We start from the raw sequence: 17,262 nt of genomic DNA, 5'->3' as shown, positions 1-17,262 counted from the left end.
CGTCGAGCGGAGCACGGGTGGGAGCCGCTTGGCCCGGGGCATCAGAGGAGCCCAGAGCACCGCAGGGCTGGAGCACGAAGCACCACTCCCTCCTGCCTCCCTCCCTCACCTACACACACCTCTCTGCGCTGTCCTCGAGCCGAACCAGCACCCAGCTTGCCCGTACCCCAGGAGAGCGGAGGTAACCTCACTCCGCGCGCTGGCTGTCGCCTACCCAAGGCTCAGGGACAGCCGTGGCTCGGGCTGTGCAGCGGTTTCGCACCTCTGCTGCTAGCAGCCGACAGGCACCGGGCAGCACTTCCACCCAGAGCCTCCCTGGAAGGGGGCTGCTGACACCGACAGCCTGCTCGCCATTTCACAGGACAGCCAGGAAGGCACCTACCTCGAGCTCTGCGCTCCCGACAAGCGGCTCCTGCGCAGGGGCGGCTGAAGCAGCAGGCGCTGCCCGCTCGGCCCCAGCAGCACAGGAGCTCGTCTTTGGGGGGAGCTGGCAGGCAGCGCACGGGTCACCCGGCCCTAGCCCCCCACAGGAACCACAAATGAGACGACCAAGCAGTACGTGGGACTCTGACACGCAGGTCTTGTCTCGGGGACTTTTATTTTCACAGTGATGTGTGCGTGGAACAGCAGCGGTCTTTGAAGCACGCAGCACAGCCCGGAGGGAGGTGCTCAGCCCTCGGACCTAAGCACCCATCACCGCCTGTCCCGCCGCCAGCTGCGCAGTCTGCCCAAGCAGAAAGACAACAGCTGCTGAGGGGCTGCAGACCCCCTTTGGTCCCGTTAGCTTAAGGGGCTCCCACTCACCTCCTCTGCCGACGGAGCGCAGACAAACCGAGCAGCGAGGGCAAGGAGGTGAGGCAGGGTGCTGCAGCAGGAGGGGAGGCAGCGGGCAGCCCAGGAGCAGGCAGCAGGGAGCAGTGCTCCCAGTTCCACAGCCCCCTTTGGCCCCGGGAGAGGCCGGCAGTCACAGCACCTTTCTGCTGCTGGTGGGCAGCCCGGAAGGCAACGCTGCACTTCACAACCACTGAGCAGGCATGCGAGCAGGGACAAGGATCTCCCAGATCCAGCTACAGAAAAAAAACCCACTGACAGCTACTGGCGGAGGGCTAGGAGCTTTGTAGAGCTTGTTCTATTCCAGTTAGCGGGAGAGCGCGTAGGCTCTGTTAATCAAGGTAAGGCACAAAGGTGCAGCAGGGGATCGTTTCTATATATTAAGAGGTATAAATAAAGCCCGAGTCTGACCAGGGCAAGCACAGTAACAGAACTCTGGGCAGGCGCAGTGTCTGGCTGTCATCTCTGAAAGCAAGTACTGCCCAGTAACCCAGTGTCCTGTGTAGCTTACAGCACAAAGAGGTTTTTCTTTAGGTCAAGGCACTCCAGGAGTCTCTGCCTACGGCAGCAGAGCACCATCAACAGTTACAGTCAATGTAAACCAAACACCCCAACACAGCTATTTTCTATCTTCAGTCTTTGGTAAGTGCTAACGTCAATGATATCCTGCACTAGAACAAAACGTGCTGCAGGAATAGGGCAATAAGGGTACCTCTCATCAGGGCTAGGCAGGCTGGAGAGCCCGTAGTTAGCACGGAGCCCCATGCCCCCTACAGAAAAAATGGCTTTGAGATTTCGCTTCTTGGAGATGAACCGTCTTCCATCACGGGCAGAGACACGCTGCCTCGCTGCACCAGCTCAAAGCAGATTCACTCCGTGCTTCAGCAGCTTCTGCTTGGCCTTGCCTGGCAAGCTAAACGCGCTGTCGTGAGGGTTGGGAACGCCCGAGTTACGGAGCGGAGCACCCAGCTGCTGGAAGTAGGTTTCCTGGACGGGGTTCCGGCAGGCGTACACGGCCGTGGAGGCGTTCCTGGTAGGACAGGAGAGAAAGCAGCGGTCAGGATTTGCAGCCTTGTGTAAGACCCCCTTCAACTCCCAGCGCTGGGCACTGGGGTGCTCACAGCACTGGGCTCCCAGCCACTTAGAGGGACTTTGAGATCTATTTCAGCAAAGGAACACAACGCTGAAATGGGCACCAAACCCCGGCAACGTATTGCCAAAAGGCCACAGGGAACCAGACCCTCCTTCCTTCTCAAGGGTCCTGGCACCCTGAAAGAAAAGGGGTCATATCCCTCGTAGTCTGGAACCTATTCAGCAGCATTAACACCTGTGTACGTGTCCATCCTCAGAGAACCTCCCTTACTGGCAGAGCAGCCCAATACACAAGCTGACGGCTAAATACTCCTCGTGTCTAACGCCCCGTCCTTCCTGCAGGAACCGAACTCCCTGCTGCTGTCCATACGGCAATCCCAGCACAGCGCCCTTCAGCAGGAACCTTACGAGGTTTAGTCACGTGTGATGAACCCAACGCACTGGTCAGACACGGTAACCGGGAAGGCTCAAGTCATTCACTAAAAACCACCGTCAGTATTTACCTGAGAGAGGCGGGAGGAAGCAAAGCAAAGGACTCTGTATTCCTGCGTGACAGCGGAAAGCAGCAACTGATATGTTTGCTGACACCCTTCTGTGACAACTCTCCATAAAAGAAAGCAGTTTTAGTCATCTTGTTACTCAGCCTGATTCACACAGTGAGTTGCTTTTTTTGGGGGCAACGCAGAATGCGCCAGCTTACCCGGTACGGGGTTTAAGGAGCCAGTCAATCTAACGCTAACCACGGAGTTCTCCAGCATTAAAGTGTATGACTCACATTCCCTTGGCAAGCAGCATCAAAGAAATGCAACAGTAATTCCCAGAAGCATCTTTATTCCATCACATTTTGGACAAACAAGCACGGCCAAGCAAGCAGGAACTCTGCACACGCGACACGAGCACCCTGCTCGAGATCAGCTGCGGGAACGGGAGCGCTGGAGCACAAGAGCAGCTTCTGCTGGGGCTGTGCGGAGAGCTGGCTGCGATAAGGCCATCCTGCTTGGCGCATTACAATTGAGTTTGCCACGCACATTACAGCGTGTTTCCAACCCAACAAGCCGTGCAAGAAAACAAAATCTAGGTTGCCAATTCTGGGTGCTTTTGGCTCCCAGCCGAGACACAAATTATTAGGAACAGCTATATTTAAAACTGTGTCTCAGAACCTTATGGTGCCAGGAACTGGTAATATTCTAGTATTATATCTTAATTCAAACCCGGGGCACAGCTCAGCTGCGCCTCCAGCTCACTCGTGCTGGTGCCATTTTAGCTTATCAACACCCAGCTCAAACTACAGACAGAATATTAGGCAGCCTGCCTCTGAGGAGGGGACTTCAGGGGACGAGGTGACAGGCCTGACCGCGGCAAGAGACACCAGCACGATTACAGCACGTGCCAAACCTCAGCGAGCTTTAGAAAAGGAGTTCCCCCCTTCCGCCTACTGTGTGCGCTTCACAGCAGCCCCGTGCCTGGAGGAGGAGGCAGTAACAAAGACACCTTACCTAATTATCATTTCGGAGGCAGTCGGAAGCTGACTGAAGTCCGAGTGGATCAGTGTGGCAGCCCTCAGGAAGTGCCGATCCAGGGGGCCAGGTGTGAGGGGCAGGTTGGCTGCCGGGCAGGAATAAGGGGGGTGTTAGGAGCCTGCGCTGTGAAGAAGCGAGCAGGAAGAGGCTGGGGATTCCTCCCGCAGTCCCTGGGTATCAGCAGAGCAGAGCGCACAGCACCCTCAGTCACGGCGTGATCTCAACAGTCAGCGGCCGGTTTGTGCTCAGCCACGCGCAGACAAAGGGCCTGGCGTGCCTTTGCCCACGTGTACACGGAGCAGAGGGGCGACAAGGGAGGCTGAGGTGGGACTACCTACAGTCACCGGGCTTCCTCTTTCCCTAAAGCGATTCCTCCAAGCGGGAGAGAGCCGGGACGCTGCCTGGGAGGCTGCCAGAGAAGGGGGCACGTCAGAACGAAGGGGGGCAGTACGTGCAGGGGGCCTCCTGCGTGGGCTGCCCGTCAGCGCAGGGCGGCGCTCTCCCAGCCGCAGGCTGCTGCCTGCCCCCAGCCCCTGCCTGCTGTACCTGGGGAAGGCTGACGCCAGGGCTGAACAACGCCAGGGGGCTGGAGGTCGTGGTCAGAGAGGGTGTCGGTCCTGTCCTTGGGCCCAGCAGAGCCCCAGCCAACATCTCCCCAAGCAACGTGCCAGTGGCAGAGGCTCCATCTCCCAACGGGCTCCGGCTCTGAACCGCACGGCGTGCTCAGCAAGCCTTCAGCGGGCTACAAACTCACTAAAGACGAAGTTTCCTCAACTGAGCTGTATAACCGGGCCATTTCTTAGGGGTTAACTGCACATAGCTTAGCGAGCAACGTTTCTGAGGTGTCTGAAACGTGAGGAAGGTTATCACAAACCCCGTGTAGCTCCTGCTCTGACACAGCCCGGCAGGCGAAGGCCTACCTGTGAGCACGTTCTGGATGCAGTCGTAGTGCGTGAAGCTGTAGGTCGCCTTGGCTGAGGACACGGAGTCTTTGGGCAAAGTCTCCCTCAGGTGAACCTCGAGGCCATTCAGAGAAGCCAGGCTGCTGTGGTACTGCACACAGGGCAAAAGAAGGCACACGTCAGGGCGGGCTTCCCAGGGGGCACCGGAGGGAGCGTGGTGACCGCTGCCGGCAAGGCAGGGACCAGGCCCCCGCGCAGGAGCCGCCGGTAACTCGGGCAGAGGAAAGCAGTGAGACGGGGACCCAGAAAGGGGCACCCCAACCTGAACAGCAGCCGTTACGCCACCTGGAGTTGCGGCTCCCCCGGCTCAGCGCAGGCCTGGTGCCCCGGGGGCTCACGGGGCTGCAGCCCGGGAGGATGGATCGGGTCGCCACAGAGGCTGCAGCCTCCACCGGCCCCAGGACGATTAGCTCCCTAATCCCCCGCCCCGCTCCCTCCTCGGCCGCCCAGAGGATCAAGCCTCTATCCAGCACTAGGCCCCGGGCACAGAGATTTGCTTTTCTCTCCAGCGAGGAGAAGGGACAGCACCCACGGACACGTGCCGGGGCCAGAAGCCTGCCTGCTCTGCAGGAAAGGTCTGCCTGCCTTAGGAACCGCTCTCCCCGGGAGATGATCTGCGTTGCCACTGCTTGCTGCCGCGTAAGTAGCATATTTTACCCTTCTTTGGTGTCATTGAGGGGCCTCAAAGCGTTTGACAAATTAATTACAGCTAAGCTTTGACATCCCTGAGAGCTGAGGGTCATTTGTAACCCACAGATAAACAGAAGAACAGCCAAGCTGAGGCCGTGCCTCAAGCCCAGCGCGGCGCCAGCAGCAGAGCCTCCAAGTTCCCAGCTCTATGTCCTAGAGCAAGGTGCTCTTCCTCCCGGGGTGACGGGACAGGCAGCACATCTCCTCCAGGAAATACCTGCTCCAAGAGGAAGGGTATAGCCAGGAAAACCAGGAGGAAATTAAAGCTGGGCAGAGGTAAAGGTTGGCTAAGACGAGATCCAAAGCAAAAGCGTGTGCGCTGGAAGCGGCGTGTCTGAGGAAACGGGAACCTGCACGGAACAGCCCCCCGTCAGCACTGGGACTACACAAAGGGAAAACGAGCCGAAGGCAGCACAGCAGTGTCACACGGGAACGAGTGCTCATCTCGAGACGTGGCGAGCCCAACGACCGACCGAGCCAGGACGGGCCCACCTTGCTCGTTGCTGGCCGTGCCCAGGGTCCGATGGAGGAGGAGCAACGCGTGCCTGCCACGAGCAGCGCTAACCCCAAGGCCTTTACACGCTGGCTGTGTCCTTCAGACGTTCCCTCTCAGCGGCAAGTAGGGCTGAGGGCACGAGGCAGAGCAGTGGCTGGTGTCTGACAAGTTCCTGACAGAGGGTCCGGCCCCTCCAGCAGCTCTGCGCCCCCACGAGCTGCGGGACGGCACCGCCAGCCCCACGGGACAGAGGGGAGCCGAGGGCGTCTGCACAGCACCGACACCCTCCAGCTCCTGAGCGTGTTGTTCCTCCCCGTGCGCGCCCCACCTCCTGCCCCAGAGATGCACTGGCCGCTGTGTGGCCGCCTGTTCAAGGTGAGCGGGGGGGGGACAGCGATTTGGCACCTCTGGTGCAGAAAGCTAAGGCGTCCTGGCCTTGCCTGGTTCTGCAGCAACCCCTTCCCTGGCAAGCCAGCCCCTGCGGGCTGCGCATCCCCCGGGGCACGGGGGGGTCACGGACACAGCCGCCGAGCCCAGAACCAAACCTCGAGGTTTGTAACCTTGAGGCTGTGCTGCTGCTGGGAGCCAGCATTAGCCTGAGCTCTCCTCCAGCTTCCCGTCTGGCAGCTGAAGAAATGAGGTTGTTCCTATGGCAACTGGCGCACCGAACGGGCCTCTGCAGCTTTGACTCAGCTCCCCAGCTGAGGCAGAGGCCAGGCAGCAGCTCTGCAGCCCAATACCTGGCAGGGAAGCGCCGCAGCAGGCACGTCCTTCCCCCGCGCTCGTGAGCGCCTCGTTAGCTGCACCGCAGCGCCTGGCAGGGAAGCCGGCACACGGCAGCAGGCCCGGCAGCACGAGGCCTCTTGGGTCGCCCCGGCGCATCACCCACGCGCGGCGCTCCGAGGACAGCCTTCGCTCCTGCCACGGGCCCCCCAGGGAGAGCAGGGCCAGGGAGAGGCCGGCTGGGGGCCCGGGGGCCCGTCGGGAGAGGAGGCGCCGCTGGGGCCTGCTGCCAGGCGCCTCGCCGGTGCTGCCGCGCCGGGAAGCCGCGACCTGCGACGCGGAGGTTACGCGCCGAGCAAGGCCTGCCTTCCAGAAAGCGCCACGGAACTGGCGGGGCTCCCCAGCAAATCCCAAACCCAGCGCAGCCCCGGGGCAGCCTGCAGGGCCGTCTGGCACCAACACGTTCTGCTCAGGAGCGCCGTGCTGGTGCTGACAGACGACAACAGCTACGGGAGCGACCCGCGGCAGCGCTCCCACCTCCCAGGCTGGCTCCTCACATTCACCAACAGATCCCTGTGTTGTCTGCCTGTGGCGGCTGCCGCCACGCCGAGCAGCTCTGCCTTCTGTGCCACTCAGCAGGTGAGGGAAGAGTCGGGAACAGACCCACTGCTCACTCTGCGCCTCCAACCCCCGTCCTGCACCACCACCACCACCACTGGACCGGCAGCAGCCAAAGACGTGCAGGTGCCGAGGAGGTCTCCTACTCACCACATCTTCGATCGAGCTCTGGTCATCTCTGAGGTGATCCTCGGCCAGCAGGGCGAGCACGAGCCCCTTGATGCAGTGGACGTACAGGCTCATCTTAACCGGTCTGCAGTGCCCGCTGGTCTCCGCACCACCCTGGGCTCCCCGAGTGCCCACCTGAGGCCAGCCGCTCTCCCCCGCCCCGGGACGGGCTGTGCTCCCCGCTGGGGCACTGCGCGGGCTCCCCTGCACGCCTGCAGCTGGCAGCTCACGCCTGCTTCTGAGCTCTGACCGTGCACCAGCGGCTGGACAATCCGCAGCCCGGTTACCACCAGCTGCACCGCTGCTTTCTGCAGAGACGCTTGTACGGCTCGGAGTCCCTTCCCTGTCTTGTTCACTTGACTTCCTTCTGCTCAGCTCCTGGGCAGGAGAGCAAATAGACGGACTGGCGCTGGCTGCAGGACAGCTCTGGGAACTGTACCGTTTGACATCGGAGTCCTCAAGACGTTCCCCTGTGCTCTGCCTCTCCTGCGCGTAGGGGTTTGGGAAGGAGAAGCCTTCCAGATACGGACCTGTAGTCTGCGCGTGTTCAGCAGCATGCAGTCTGGAAGGGCTCGGCAGCTCTTTCACGGGTCTGTCGGATGAGAAGGACGCTTTTCCACCAAGCTCTGGCCTCCTGTTGTCTGGGCAGCTCAGTTCTGCAGTTGGGGAATTCTTTGCCCTGGCTTCCACCTTGGGGACGCTCTTCAGAGCACCTGTGCCTGCGAGGCTGCCTGACTGCACACCATCTGCTGCTGCGGATGTGCTCGAAGCTTGCTCGGGGGACTCCTGCTCAGAGATATCGTTCAGGTCTTGGTTTCCTTGGATTCCTGTTGATTCTGAAGTTGCCTGGGCGCCAGGAGCATTCTTCTCTCCTCTAAGGCTTGCTGGGGACATGGGCGACCTAGCAAGAGGTAGCAAGTTGATTAAACTACTGAGTAGGATCTGTTTAGAGCTATTATCTACTTAATAATTCTATCACTTCCTGCTACAAAGAACATCTACCTCGGCAAAGGATGGGGTAAGTTCTAACACAGCTGAAAGGCACGGGCCACACATGTTGCAGACTGCTGGGCATGTCACTGCCTTATTCACAGAGCACAAAACAACTCTGGGAACTGAGAAAGGAGAGAGCACCACAGTTGGTCCTGGGACACAGTTTTGCTTTAGGCTGCTTCACAACAAAGATACGGACACCACGGATTCTGTCCAGCCTAAAAGACCTCAGGCCCCTTCAACAGAAAGACGCTAGAGTTTGAATTAATGTTAGAGAAAACAGTAGCAATGGCTGCTGAGGACACGGTGCCACACGTAACTCCCTAGCTGCAGAAGCCTTTTTAGGTGTCAGACTGACTTCCTACCTGGTCATCCACTCCACTGGGAAGTCTCGGAGCACTGAGACTTCGTCTTCTGTTAGGAACACGGGGATGATACGGACGCCCTGCGGCAATGGAGAACCTGCAAGAGCAGCGGAGGTTTGAGAGTTAAACGGCCATGCCCCAGCACACAGAACAGAAGCCAGACCCCCTCAGCACAAAGCCTTCTGCAAGAGGAGAAGGCGTGCAACCACCCTGTGTGCAGGGGCGTCAGAAGCTCTCCCGGTCTGATTAGGCAGCGTCTTCCCATCTTCCTCGTACACTTAGTGCCTGACAGAGTTAAATTCCACCCCCCCCCCTTTTTTTTTCCCCTCCAACTGTCCTGGCAGAGTATTTATTAACTGATGCTCAAAACCGATGACTGAAGGTTTGGACTGAAAGCAGCAGCCATCTGTTTTCAAGGTTCCGTCAGTGGCCAAGCAGACACATGGGTGACTGGAATTCAAGCAGGCACGTTGGGAATCTGCAGAACTCATGACTAAACCCAAAAGAGCAAACTCCTTTGCTTAGCTGAAGGAACTAGTTCTGATTGCACAACACCCACTGGCACATGCTGACTAGCAGCAGCGATGCCCTCAGGGGTTTACTCCTGCATTCAGCAAGAGCTTTGACACAATCCCAGAAAACCTCCTCATACTCCGACTGCAGAGGACGCAGCCCAGGGGGCTGCCCGCGCACTGCTGCCCTGTGCCTGGCAATCAGCGCTCTGCAGCTGGTGCTCACCGTGCTCCCGCAGCTCCTCGCCTCCACGCTCACCCTGCAAGAGAAGTCAACAGTCAGCTCCAGGGCACGACTCAACGCCTGCCATCGGCGCCACCACGTCATCCCCTCCAGCCTCCTCAGAGGACAGCGAGTATCCTCCCTGTGACTACAGCAGAACCCAGACCATCCCCTTCTGCAAACGCAGTTATCAGTTTACCACGCTGGGCAATGATTTATTCCTTAGGTAGCCCTCAAGGCCGAGGGGACTTCCCAAGAACCAAAATCCACCTGAAAGCAGGGACAAACACACCACAGTCTGCTATTACTGCCCGCTCGGGGCACAAAAACTTGCTTCTCTCCACCAGGGAGAAAGGAGAGGCATTCCTCATACTGGATCTTGATGCATTTTTGGAGAAGATCTTGAACCCCATAAGTAATTACTTCTGATAAGCTTTAATGACAATGAAACGTGATCTATTCATCACTTTCGGATGCTCATTTTGGATATTGAGCACTAAATACCCAAATTTAGGTAACACGCTCATCAAAGCATCATATAGTTGAGAATCCACGAATTCGGATTGAAGCAAAAGCCAATTCCTAGTGTAAAAGTCTTGAAACCTTCCTCAATCTTAAGTAATAAAAGCTCTTATCATCAGCATCAATATTTGTCCTTCCCCGTAACCACACACAAGATCTGTGGGACGCGAGCTCCCAGAGGGCATCCCCACGAGCGCCCACCTGCACGCAGCGAACGCGCTCAGCAGCATACCTGGCCTGAAGGCTCATCGCCCTGGAGGAGAACGTTAGCCGTGAGAGGAGGCGGCAGCTGGGTGCTCACAATCCTAGAAGTGCAAAACAAAGTCACCCACGAGCAGAGCGTCACCTGACAGTCAGCTGTAGATTCTCGTGGCTCAGTGCATCCAGACAGGCTGAGCCAGCGGCAGCGTGGTGCTCACACGAGGCTGTTGTCCTCTGAGCAGACCTGACTGGGCTGCAGGGCCCCGCTTGCCAGACAGGTGATCTCTGGGGGGGTCTTTTCCACGGCACCCACCCCTCCAGGTTGTGCTAGACACTCTGCGCGGGTTGAAGGGCCAGCCTCAGACGTGGTACCATACCCCCCGCAAAAGGAACGCAAGCTGGGTGACCGTCAGGGCTCCAGTTCTCTTCGTTGGGTCGGGTCCACTACAAACCCTGCTGGCATTTCCTCTGGGCCAACAAACCTGGTTTTGCCGAGTCAGGACCTAACACAAGCAATGTTTCCTGCCAGCCCCTGAAGAGCTGTGAGCAGTGGAGAAGATTCAGGAGGACAAACACTCCAAGTATTGCAATGCAGGCCCCTCGTACAGGGCTTCGGAAGGTTTGTGATCCCTCCATGTACACCTTGCTGAGATCCACTTTCTTCAGATTCTCCAAAAGACTCTAAAGAAAGGGAAGTTTAACCCCAGCACAAAGCCCTCTGCAGTGCTGTAGCAAGGTGCAGAGAACTCTGACGATGTTTGGTGAAAAAAACCTCTACTAGACAGAAGAGCAACACAGTGAGACACACACGGGTGACGGGCAGACACAGGACAGGAGCCGGTTCTCAAGTCAGACGTCTGCTTCCAGGGCAACACGCTGCCAGATTTAAGGATGCTGCAGTGACTCACGCTCAGTGTCCTGCCTGCAAGAGTGACATCATTGCCTTAAAAACGTCTGGCCAGCCTCTGTCAGTCAGACCTGGACAGCAGCACACATTGCGGCATGGTTCCAGCGCTTGTAAGAGGTGCTACAGGCACAGCCTATGTTGAAGGGAAAAGAATGCTACTGCCAAGAGATCCTCCAAATCCCCCAAGGCCACCCTCGAGGCTTTCCTTGACGTCGCTCAGTGCCACACCTGCAGCATCTTCAGCTATCTGTGATGTATCTGTAGGTGAAAGATGACAGGATTTCCCACAGGAAATTCTGTCTCATTCTTCTGCGTACTTTCTACCAGTACAGACGGTGGTCCTGCCTACAAGGCAGACAAAAACATACAGGTACGGGCACTCGTGTGCCCTGCAAGACAGCAAAGAGAACGCTAAGTGAAAAGAATGACGAACACACTTCTTTCTTTCTCTTGGTGACTTCCACTGGAAAGTCTAACTCGTTAGGCCTTCACCTTTCATTGAATACCAAAGACAGTAGCCTACTCTTTAAACTGGAACCATGAATTCCTTCATGCTTCAATTTTTCCCACTTACAAACACAAGTGACGATTTACCCTCTCTGAAATACAACAGCAGGCAGGGATGACCTTGCCGGAAGCATTAACGGTCCTACCAGTAACAGAGAGCAGCCCTGTGTGTACAGCTACCGCCCCTGCTCTGCTCCCTGGGTGCACTCCAGGATCGGAGCTCTGAGAACAGGTACATTTAAGGGCCACGCCTGGTCACTTACAAGCCTTTGTAGAGAATACAGCCTGCCAAGACATGGGGAGACCGCTGGCAAGTCTGCAAGATGAGAGCTGCTTTCAGTAAAAGCAGTGGGTCCACCTAGACAGGGAGAAACAAAGGTTATGCCAAAGAACCCCAGGGAATGCTCAAAATAGCAAATAAAAACAAAAACTAAGGCATTTATAGAGCTATGCACTGCAGAGGACAGACTTTTACCTTGTTTTTGTCCAGATTCCAGAGAGAATTAAAAATCCTGTGGAGGTCATTGGTGTTTTTCTGGATGTGTTCAATGTATCTGTCCCACTGCCCGTCCAGTTCCTCCTGAGAAAACGCCTGCGGACAACCAAAATCCACCTGGCTGTCGCTCCACGATCCCTAATGCACTCCCAGCCAGACACATCACAGCTGCTGATCTCTAATTACCGTGTAAGCGTGGTGCACAGGTCCATTGTAGAACGTGAAGAGGCTGATCAGCTGCTCCAGAAACCGTCTACAGCTGACGTCAGGGAGCTCAACAGCGCAGCCCAGCACCTTTAATGCAGACAGCCATGAATTGAGTGTGACGACTGACAAAACCCAGGGACAGCAGGTGAGAGCAACTCTTACTGCTTCCAAGCGAGTATCAAAGGCATACGGGCAGTTCTGTGGCAGGCAAACATTCCCCAGATTCACAAGTCTGATTAAAAGAAAATTCAAAAATACCCAAAGAAGAGCCCCGGCACAGGCAGGGTAAGTAAATGATAACGGCAAGCCGGAGTCTTAGACGCTCTCCCTTCTCACCATACGTTAGATGACCTAGCTCAGTGCTCTAAACAGTTAACAACATTGTCCTGAAACTAAGGACTTTAAAATGTTCAAGTTCACCTGTAATTTACAGCAATCGAGACGTTTCATTTAGTTTTTGAGTTGCTGAGGAAGAAAGAGAAGTGCCAGAGCCTTCTGCCTCTGAACAGCGCTGCCAGTTACGTGGGTCTGGCTGGCCTCACGCCCGTCTCCAGAGAAAGGTTTAGGGCATTTTTGCCGTGACCGTGCTGCACGCTGCTCTTTGTACACTAAACGTCTCCTGACACTGCCAAAGCTTTGCAGCACGAGTACCGAGGGCTTGAAAAACAAAACAGACTGCCAAGAAGGGAGACCGAGTCCTTGTTAGGAGCCGCAGCACGCGGACTTGTGTGTGCGGTCACCACCTGCAGCCCGGGGATACGCAGAACAACGCAGACCTCGACTTCTTCCAGCCATTGCCGGGCACATCCTCGGACAACGCGCCGGGTGCGGCCACACAAACGAGGCGGGCGAAGCTTTTGCACACCAGGTGAGGCGGTGAGGTGACCGCCCCTGCACATGCTCGCACACTGTGGCAACCACAAGGCAAGTTACCTTGCAACGAAAAGCTGTGCGTTGCAAGTTCTCCCCCTAGCTCTCCCCAGGTCTAGCTGTGTCAGGCCCACACCCTGGAAGAAAAACCCCTCTGAGCCTGATAAAGCGGTTCAGGCTTTCTCACTGTTTCGGCTCTGCGAGTGCCTCCGCCCCCCCCCGCGCTCACCCACAGGTGGTCTCCGTCCACTCTAACGGCGAACTTGAGCTTCCTCAGGCGGATGAGGCTCGGAGGAGCTCCCGAAATCTCCGCCACGCAGCGCACCGCTCCCGCCACCTGCCCGCACAGCAGCTCCTGCTGCTCAGGGGGGGTCTGTCAGGGGAGGCAGGCAAGAAGGGCTTACTTCTCTCTCTTTTAACAGGGCTTGGAAAAGACATGTCGCCGCTATATTCAGATATAATTAATTATAAGTTCGATTCTAAACCAAATGCGGTCGGACGGGGAAATCTGGGGGGAAAATATAAGCGAACTGCTCTTTTTGGGCAGCCCAAGGACCTGCGGGTTATTTAGGGGCACTCCTTCACCCCGCTGCGGGGTTGTTCCAGAACCCAAGCGGGCTCTGCCGGAGGGCCTGCGACCGCGGGGGCCGAGGGCCGAGGCCTCACCGTGCCCAGCCCCCGGCACCGGGCCCCCCCCGAGGGGCGGCTTCCCGCAGCCCCCGCGCCGCAGCCCCCGCGGGCACCCGCGACCCGGGCGGGCGTTACCTGGCGGGGGTGGAAGCAGCAGATCCCGGCGCTCGTGGGGTCCCCCTCCTCCTTTACCTTGGAGCCGTCGTACAGGAAGAAGTAATTCCACCTACAACGGCGAAGCGTTGGCAGGAACGGCCGCGCGTCAGACGGGCGCCGTGCCCCCCCCGGTCCCGTCCCGTCCCGGCCCCCCCCCCTCCTCTGACAGGACCCCGGGGCTCCCCCCCCCCCCCGCCGCTCACCACGGGGCCGGGCCGGGCCGGGCCATGGGGCTCAGGCCGGGCCCGCTGCTGGGGGGGGGGGGGAGGCGCTGCCGGCCCCGTGCCCGCCCCCGTGTGACGGCGGCGCCGACGGCGGCCGCGCGGGGCCCGATGGCGGAGGGCGCGTGGGGCGCGCCGGGAGGGCGGCGGCGGCGGCGGCGGGGCCGGGCGGTGACCGCCGAGGGGGGCGCGGTGCTGCGGCGGCTGCGGGAGGCGCGGTGAGTGCGGGGCCCTCCCTGCCGGGGGTCTCCCCGGGGGGGGCTCCGCTCACCCCGCTGCGCTTCCCCGCAGGGACGAGCTGCTGAGCTCCGGCTTCTGGGAGGAGAGCGCCGGTGCGTGCGGGGACCGGGGGGGGAGGGGACCGGGGGGGACCGGGGGGGACCGGGAAGGGACCAGGGGGGGCCGGAGGAGGCCGGGGGGGAACCGGGGGGCACCGGGGGGGGACCGGGGAGAGACCGGGAAGGGACCAGGGGAGGACCGGGAGGGCACCGGGGGGGGGCGGAGGAGGCCGGGGGGCACCGGGGGGGACCGGGGGAGGAGCGGGGGGGGGCGGCGGGGCACTGGGGGCACCGGTGTGCCAGTATGTGGGTGTACCGGTATCTCGGTGTATCCCTGTGCCGGTGTACGGGTGTCCCGGTATAGGGGTATCTCGGTGTACCGGTATCTCGGTGTATCCCTGTGCCGGTGTATGGGTGTCCCGGTATAGGGGTATCTCGGTGTACCGGTATCTCGGTGTATCCCTGTGCCGGTGTACGGGTGTCCCGCTGTGCCCGTGCCGCTGTGCCGGCGCCTGACGCCCGCCCCCCCCCCCAGGAGCCGTTCGGGCCCCGCCGTGCGGCGCGGGGCGGCCGTGGTGCTGCGTCTGCTACGGACTGGGCCGCTTCGGGACGTGCCCCGCTGCCCGGCACCAGCTGGCCTTCCTGCTGCTGCTGCTCGACCTGCTGGCGGTACGCGTGTCACAGCCCCTCGCGGGGCCCTGTCCCCACCCGTGCCCTCAGCCCCACGCGTGTCCCCAGCCCACGCAGGGCCCAGTCCCACCAACACGCGTGTTCCCGACCCCACCCGTGTCCCCAGCCTCACGCTTGTCCCGGTCCCTATGCGTGTCCCCAGCCCACCCAGGGCCCTGTCCCCACCCGTGTCCCCCCCACGCATGTCCTCACACCACACAGGGTGCTCTCCCCACACGTGTCCCCTGCCCCCACAGGGCTCTGTCCCCACGGGTCCCCCACACATGTCCGTGCCCCACGCTCGGCCCCGTCCCCACCCGTGTCCCCACCCCACGCAGGTGCCGCCCGACCGCTGCTCGGTGTTCGACCCGGCCTTCTCGGAGCTGGAGGTGGCGGCGCTGGGCGAGCTGGGGCTGCGGCTGCTCCCGGAGAACGAGGTGAGGGCGGCCCCGGGGTCCCACCCGTGTCCTGGCCCCTGGTGCAGCCCGGCCCCACCGCCGTGCTCCCCGCAGGAGGGCAAGCACCGCGTCCAGGAGGGGCCCACGCTGTTCTACATGGTGCACTGCGGGAAGGCGCTGTACAACAACCTCCTCTGGAGGAACTGGTCCCCTGCGGCCCTGTCCGACATCGTCATCATCGGCAACAGCTTTAAGGGGATGGAGGAGAGGTGCGCGCCCGCCCCGGCCCTGCTCTCCTCTCTGCTTCCTTCCCTCTTTCTTTGCCTTTTTCTAACGCTTCTGTCAGGGACGCCTGCGTGGTGCCCGAGGCTCGGCCCAGGTTCAGCGAGCTGGCACAGCAGCAGCCCTCAGGCTTCTCTTACCCCTCCTGTCCCCCCGCAGCTGCAGAGAAGTTGCGTCCAGCTCCCCGGAAGCGCACGGACCTAACGCTAGCTCCCGCCTTTGTTTTGCAGAGTGCTGTCAAGAATACTGGAGAGGGATTACTCCTACATAGCAAAGGTAGGAAGCACGGGTTTTTTAAAAGCTACTGGTTTGTGCCGACAAAGCGCCTTTTAATGAGAAAGGGAATTAATTGCAACTGTAAAGAAGGGGGTTGTTTTTAAAACCTTCTGTCCTCTCAGCTACAGTATAAAAACGAACCCCTCTAGGACTGTTTTTTGTTGTCTGCAGAAGATGCTGAACAGGGGTACAGCTCACACCGTTCCCATCATCATGTAACCTCACAGAAACGTTTTTACATCACACATAGCATTTTTTCCGATGTGCTTAGGTCTTAAAAGGGACAGAGGAATTAGCACTCCCAGCACACCCTCGGTACGCGGACACCTTTAACGACACCTCCGTCCACTGGTTTCCCCTACACAAACTGGAGCAGCTCTCGCCGGAGGTTTGGGAGTTCCTGGAGGAGCCGACGTACCAGGAGTGTGAGGACTTGGAGATCATCAGGAAGGGGGACGAAGGTAACGGGCACAGCCCCACGGCAGCGCAGTCCTGACCGCTCCCTGGGCGGCTGCCCCGGGGCCGCATCCCCCCTCCCAGGGTAACGCCAGTGCGGGAGGGAAGCCCAAGCACAGAGAGCGTCACCCCCACCTGTGAGCATGGCGCCTGGATGCTGAGCCCTATGGGACATTTTTGTAGCTTAGTGGTTTTTTTTAATAAAAGTGGAAGCTGTGCTTTGACTCATGCTCACTTAACTAGAGCAAACTTGGTTACCTGCTGAAAACTGCCTTTTAAACCAGCCGCAGAGCACGGGGGTTGCGCTTCTGATCTCCCCTTTCGCGAGCAATTCAAAGCCTGCGCCTGTACCATGCACGTTTTGACGTATAGCGAAGGGCAAGTAATTTGAGGGAGGTGCAGTTGAAAGCAGGAGCAGCTGGTTCCAACACAGGCTTATGAAAGCTCTTCCCCAGGCAGGGGACTCGAGCTGTTCAGCGCTACTCAAACCAGCTCCCCAGACATTCCTCTTTGAAGAGCCACGTCATTTCCCTCTGGGGAAAAAAGTGCCCTGAACTACTGAGTTCCTACAGCACATGTGAACGTACTAGAAAAGCAATCTCCCTTCCAGCTCTGCTTTGGCAGGGCAGAGATGGGCACTGGGAGCTGATGCGGGCCTGAGAGCTGGGGCAGGGACCAGGCTGAACAAGCCTGTGGCACACCTGGAGATGTGGCCCAGGTCCCGGCCGCAGCTGGCAGAGAAGGGCCCACTGTGAGGGACAGCATCAGGATCACAATTATCATTGCCAGGGCAGCGCAGCAGCTGAGCAGCTGTGAAATCTCCATGAGGGGAGCCCTTCAGGCTGAGCTGCTGTTGGTGATGGCCCTGCTTTGAGCAGAGAACGACTGCCAGTGGGCCCTTCTAACCCTCACTGGGCTGATGATTTCAAACAATTACTGCTGAAGTGGTGTCACAAGTGGCAATTACACAACATCGGAACTGCTGGCTCCTCC

General features: G+C 59.1%; 2 protein-coding genes across 9 annotated transcripts; one reads left to right on the top strand and one right to left on the bottom strand.

Moving 5' to 3' along the window:
- Window positions 1-560: 560 nt before the first annotated feature.
- On the bottom strand, window positions 561-14,044 carry HPS4 (HPS4 biogenesis of lysosomal organelles complex 3 subunit 2). Of its 7 annotated transcripts, none has more exons than XR_014573468.1 (14): window positions 13,893-14,044; window positions 13,669-13,759; window positions 13,133-13,276; window positions 12,013-12,120; window positions 11,806-11,922; window positions 11,594-11,688; window positions 9,948-10,020; window positions 9,197-9,230; window positions 8,459-8,555; window positions 7,083-8,001; window positions 4,364-4,496; window positions 3,990-4,289; window positions 3,778-3,852; window positions 3,492-3,528 (listed from the first exon to the last, which is right to left on the bottom strand). XR_014573468.1 is itself a non-coding variant. In XM_083803358.1 (13 exons), exons 1-13 carry the CDS (start codon window positions 13,916-13,918, stop codon window positions 1,690-1,692), a joined length of 2,118 nt encoding a protein of 705 aa, XP_083659484.1. In that variant the 5' UTR covers window positions 13,919-14,044; the 3' UTR covers window positions 561-1,689. The 7 variants fall into 7 exon arrangements, 4 of the variants coding, with proteins under 4 accessions (XP_083659484.1, XP_083659485.1, XP_083659486.1 ...); XR_014573469.1 differs by having other exon boundaries at window positions 3,494-3,528; window positions 3,990-4,196; XM_083803358.1 differs by lacking the exons at window positions 3,778-3,852; window positions 3,990-4,289 and adding an exon at window positions 561-1,861 and having other exon boundaries at window positions 3,420-3,528.
- On the top strand, window positions 13,998-16,487 carry SRRD (SRR1 domain containing). 2 transcript variants are annotated; one of them, XM_083803372.1, is made up of 7 exons: window positions 13,998-14,128; window positions 14,202-14,242; window positions 14,724-14,857; window positions 15,196-15,294; window positions 15,370-15,524; window positions 15,768-15,813; window positions 16,085-16,487. In XM_083803372.1, the coding sequence occupies exons 1-7, from the start codon at window positions 14,022-14,024 to the stop codon at window positions 16,307-16,309; spliced, it is 807 nt and encodes a 268-aa protein (XP_083659498.1). In that variant the 5' UTR covers window positions 13,998-14,021; the 3' UTR covers window positions 16,310-16,487. The 2 variants fall into 2 exon arrangements, with proteins under 2 accessions (XP_083659498.1, XP_083659497.1); XM_083803371.1 differs by having other exon boundaries at window positions 15,115-15,294.
- Window positions 16,488-17,262: the final 775 nt, after the last annotated feature.

The sequence above is a fragment of the Anser anser genome (genome assembly GCF_964211835.1).
Source record: "Anser anser genome assembly, chromosome: 18".
Lineage (NCBI taxonomy): Eukaryota > Metazoa > Chordata > Aves > Anseriformes > Anatidae > Anser > Anser anser.
This window is presented reverse-complemented; position numbering and strand designations above follow the sequence as displayed.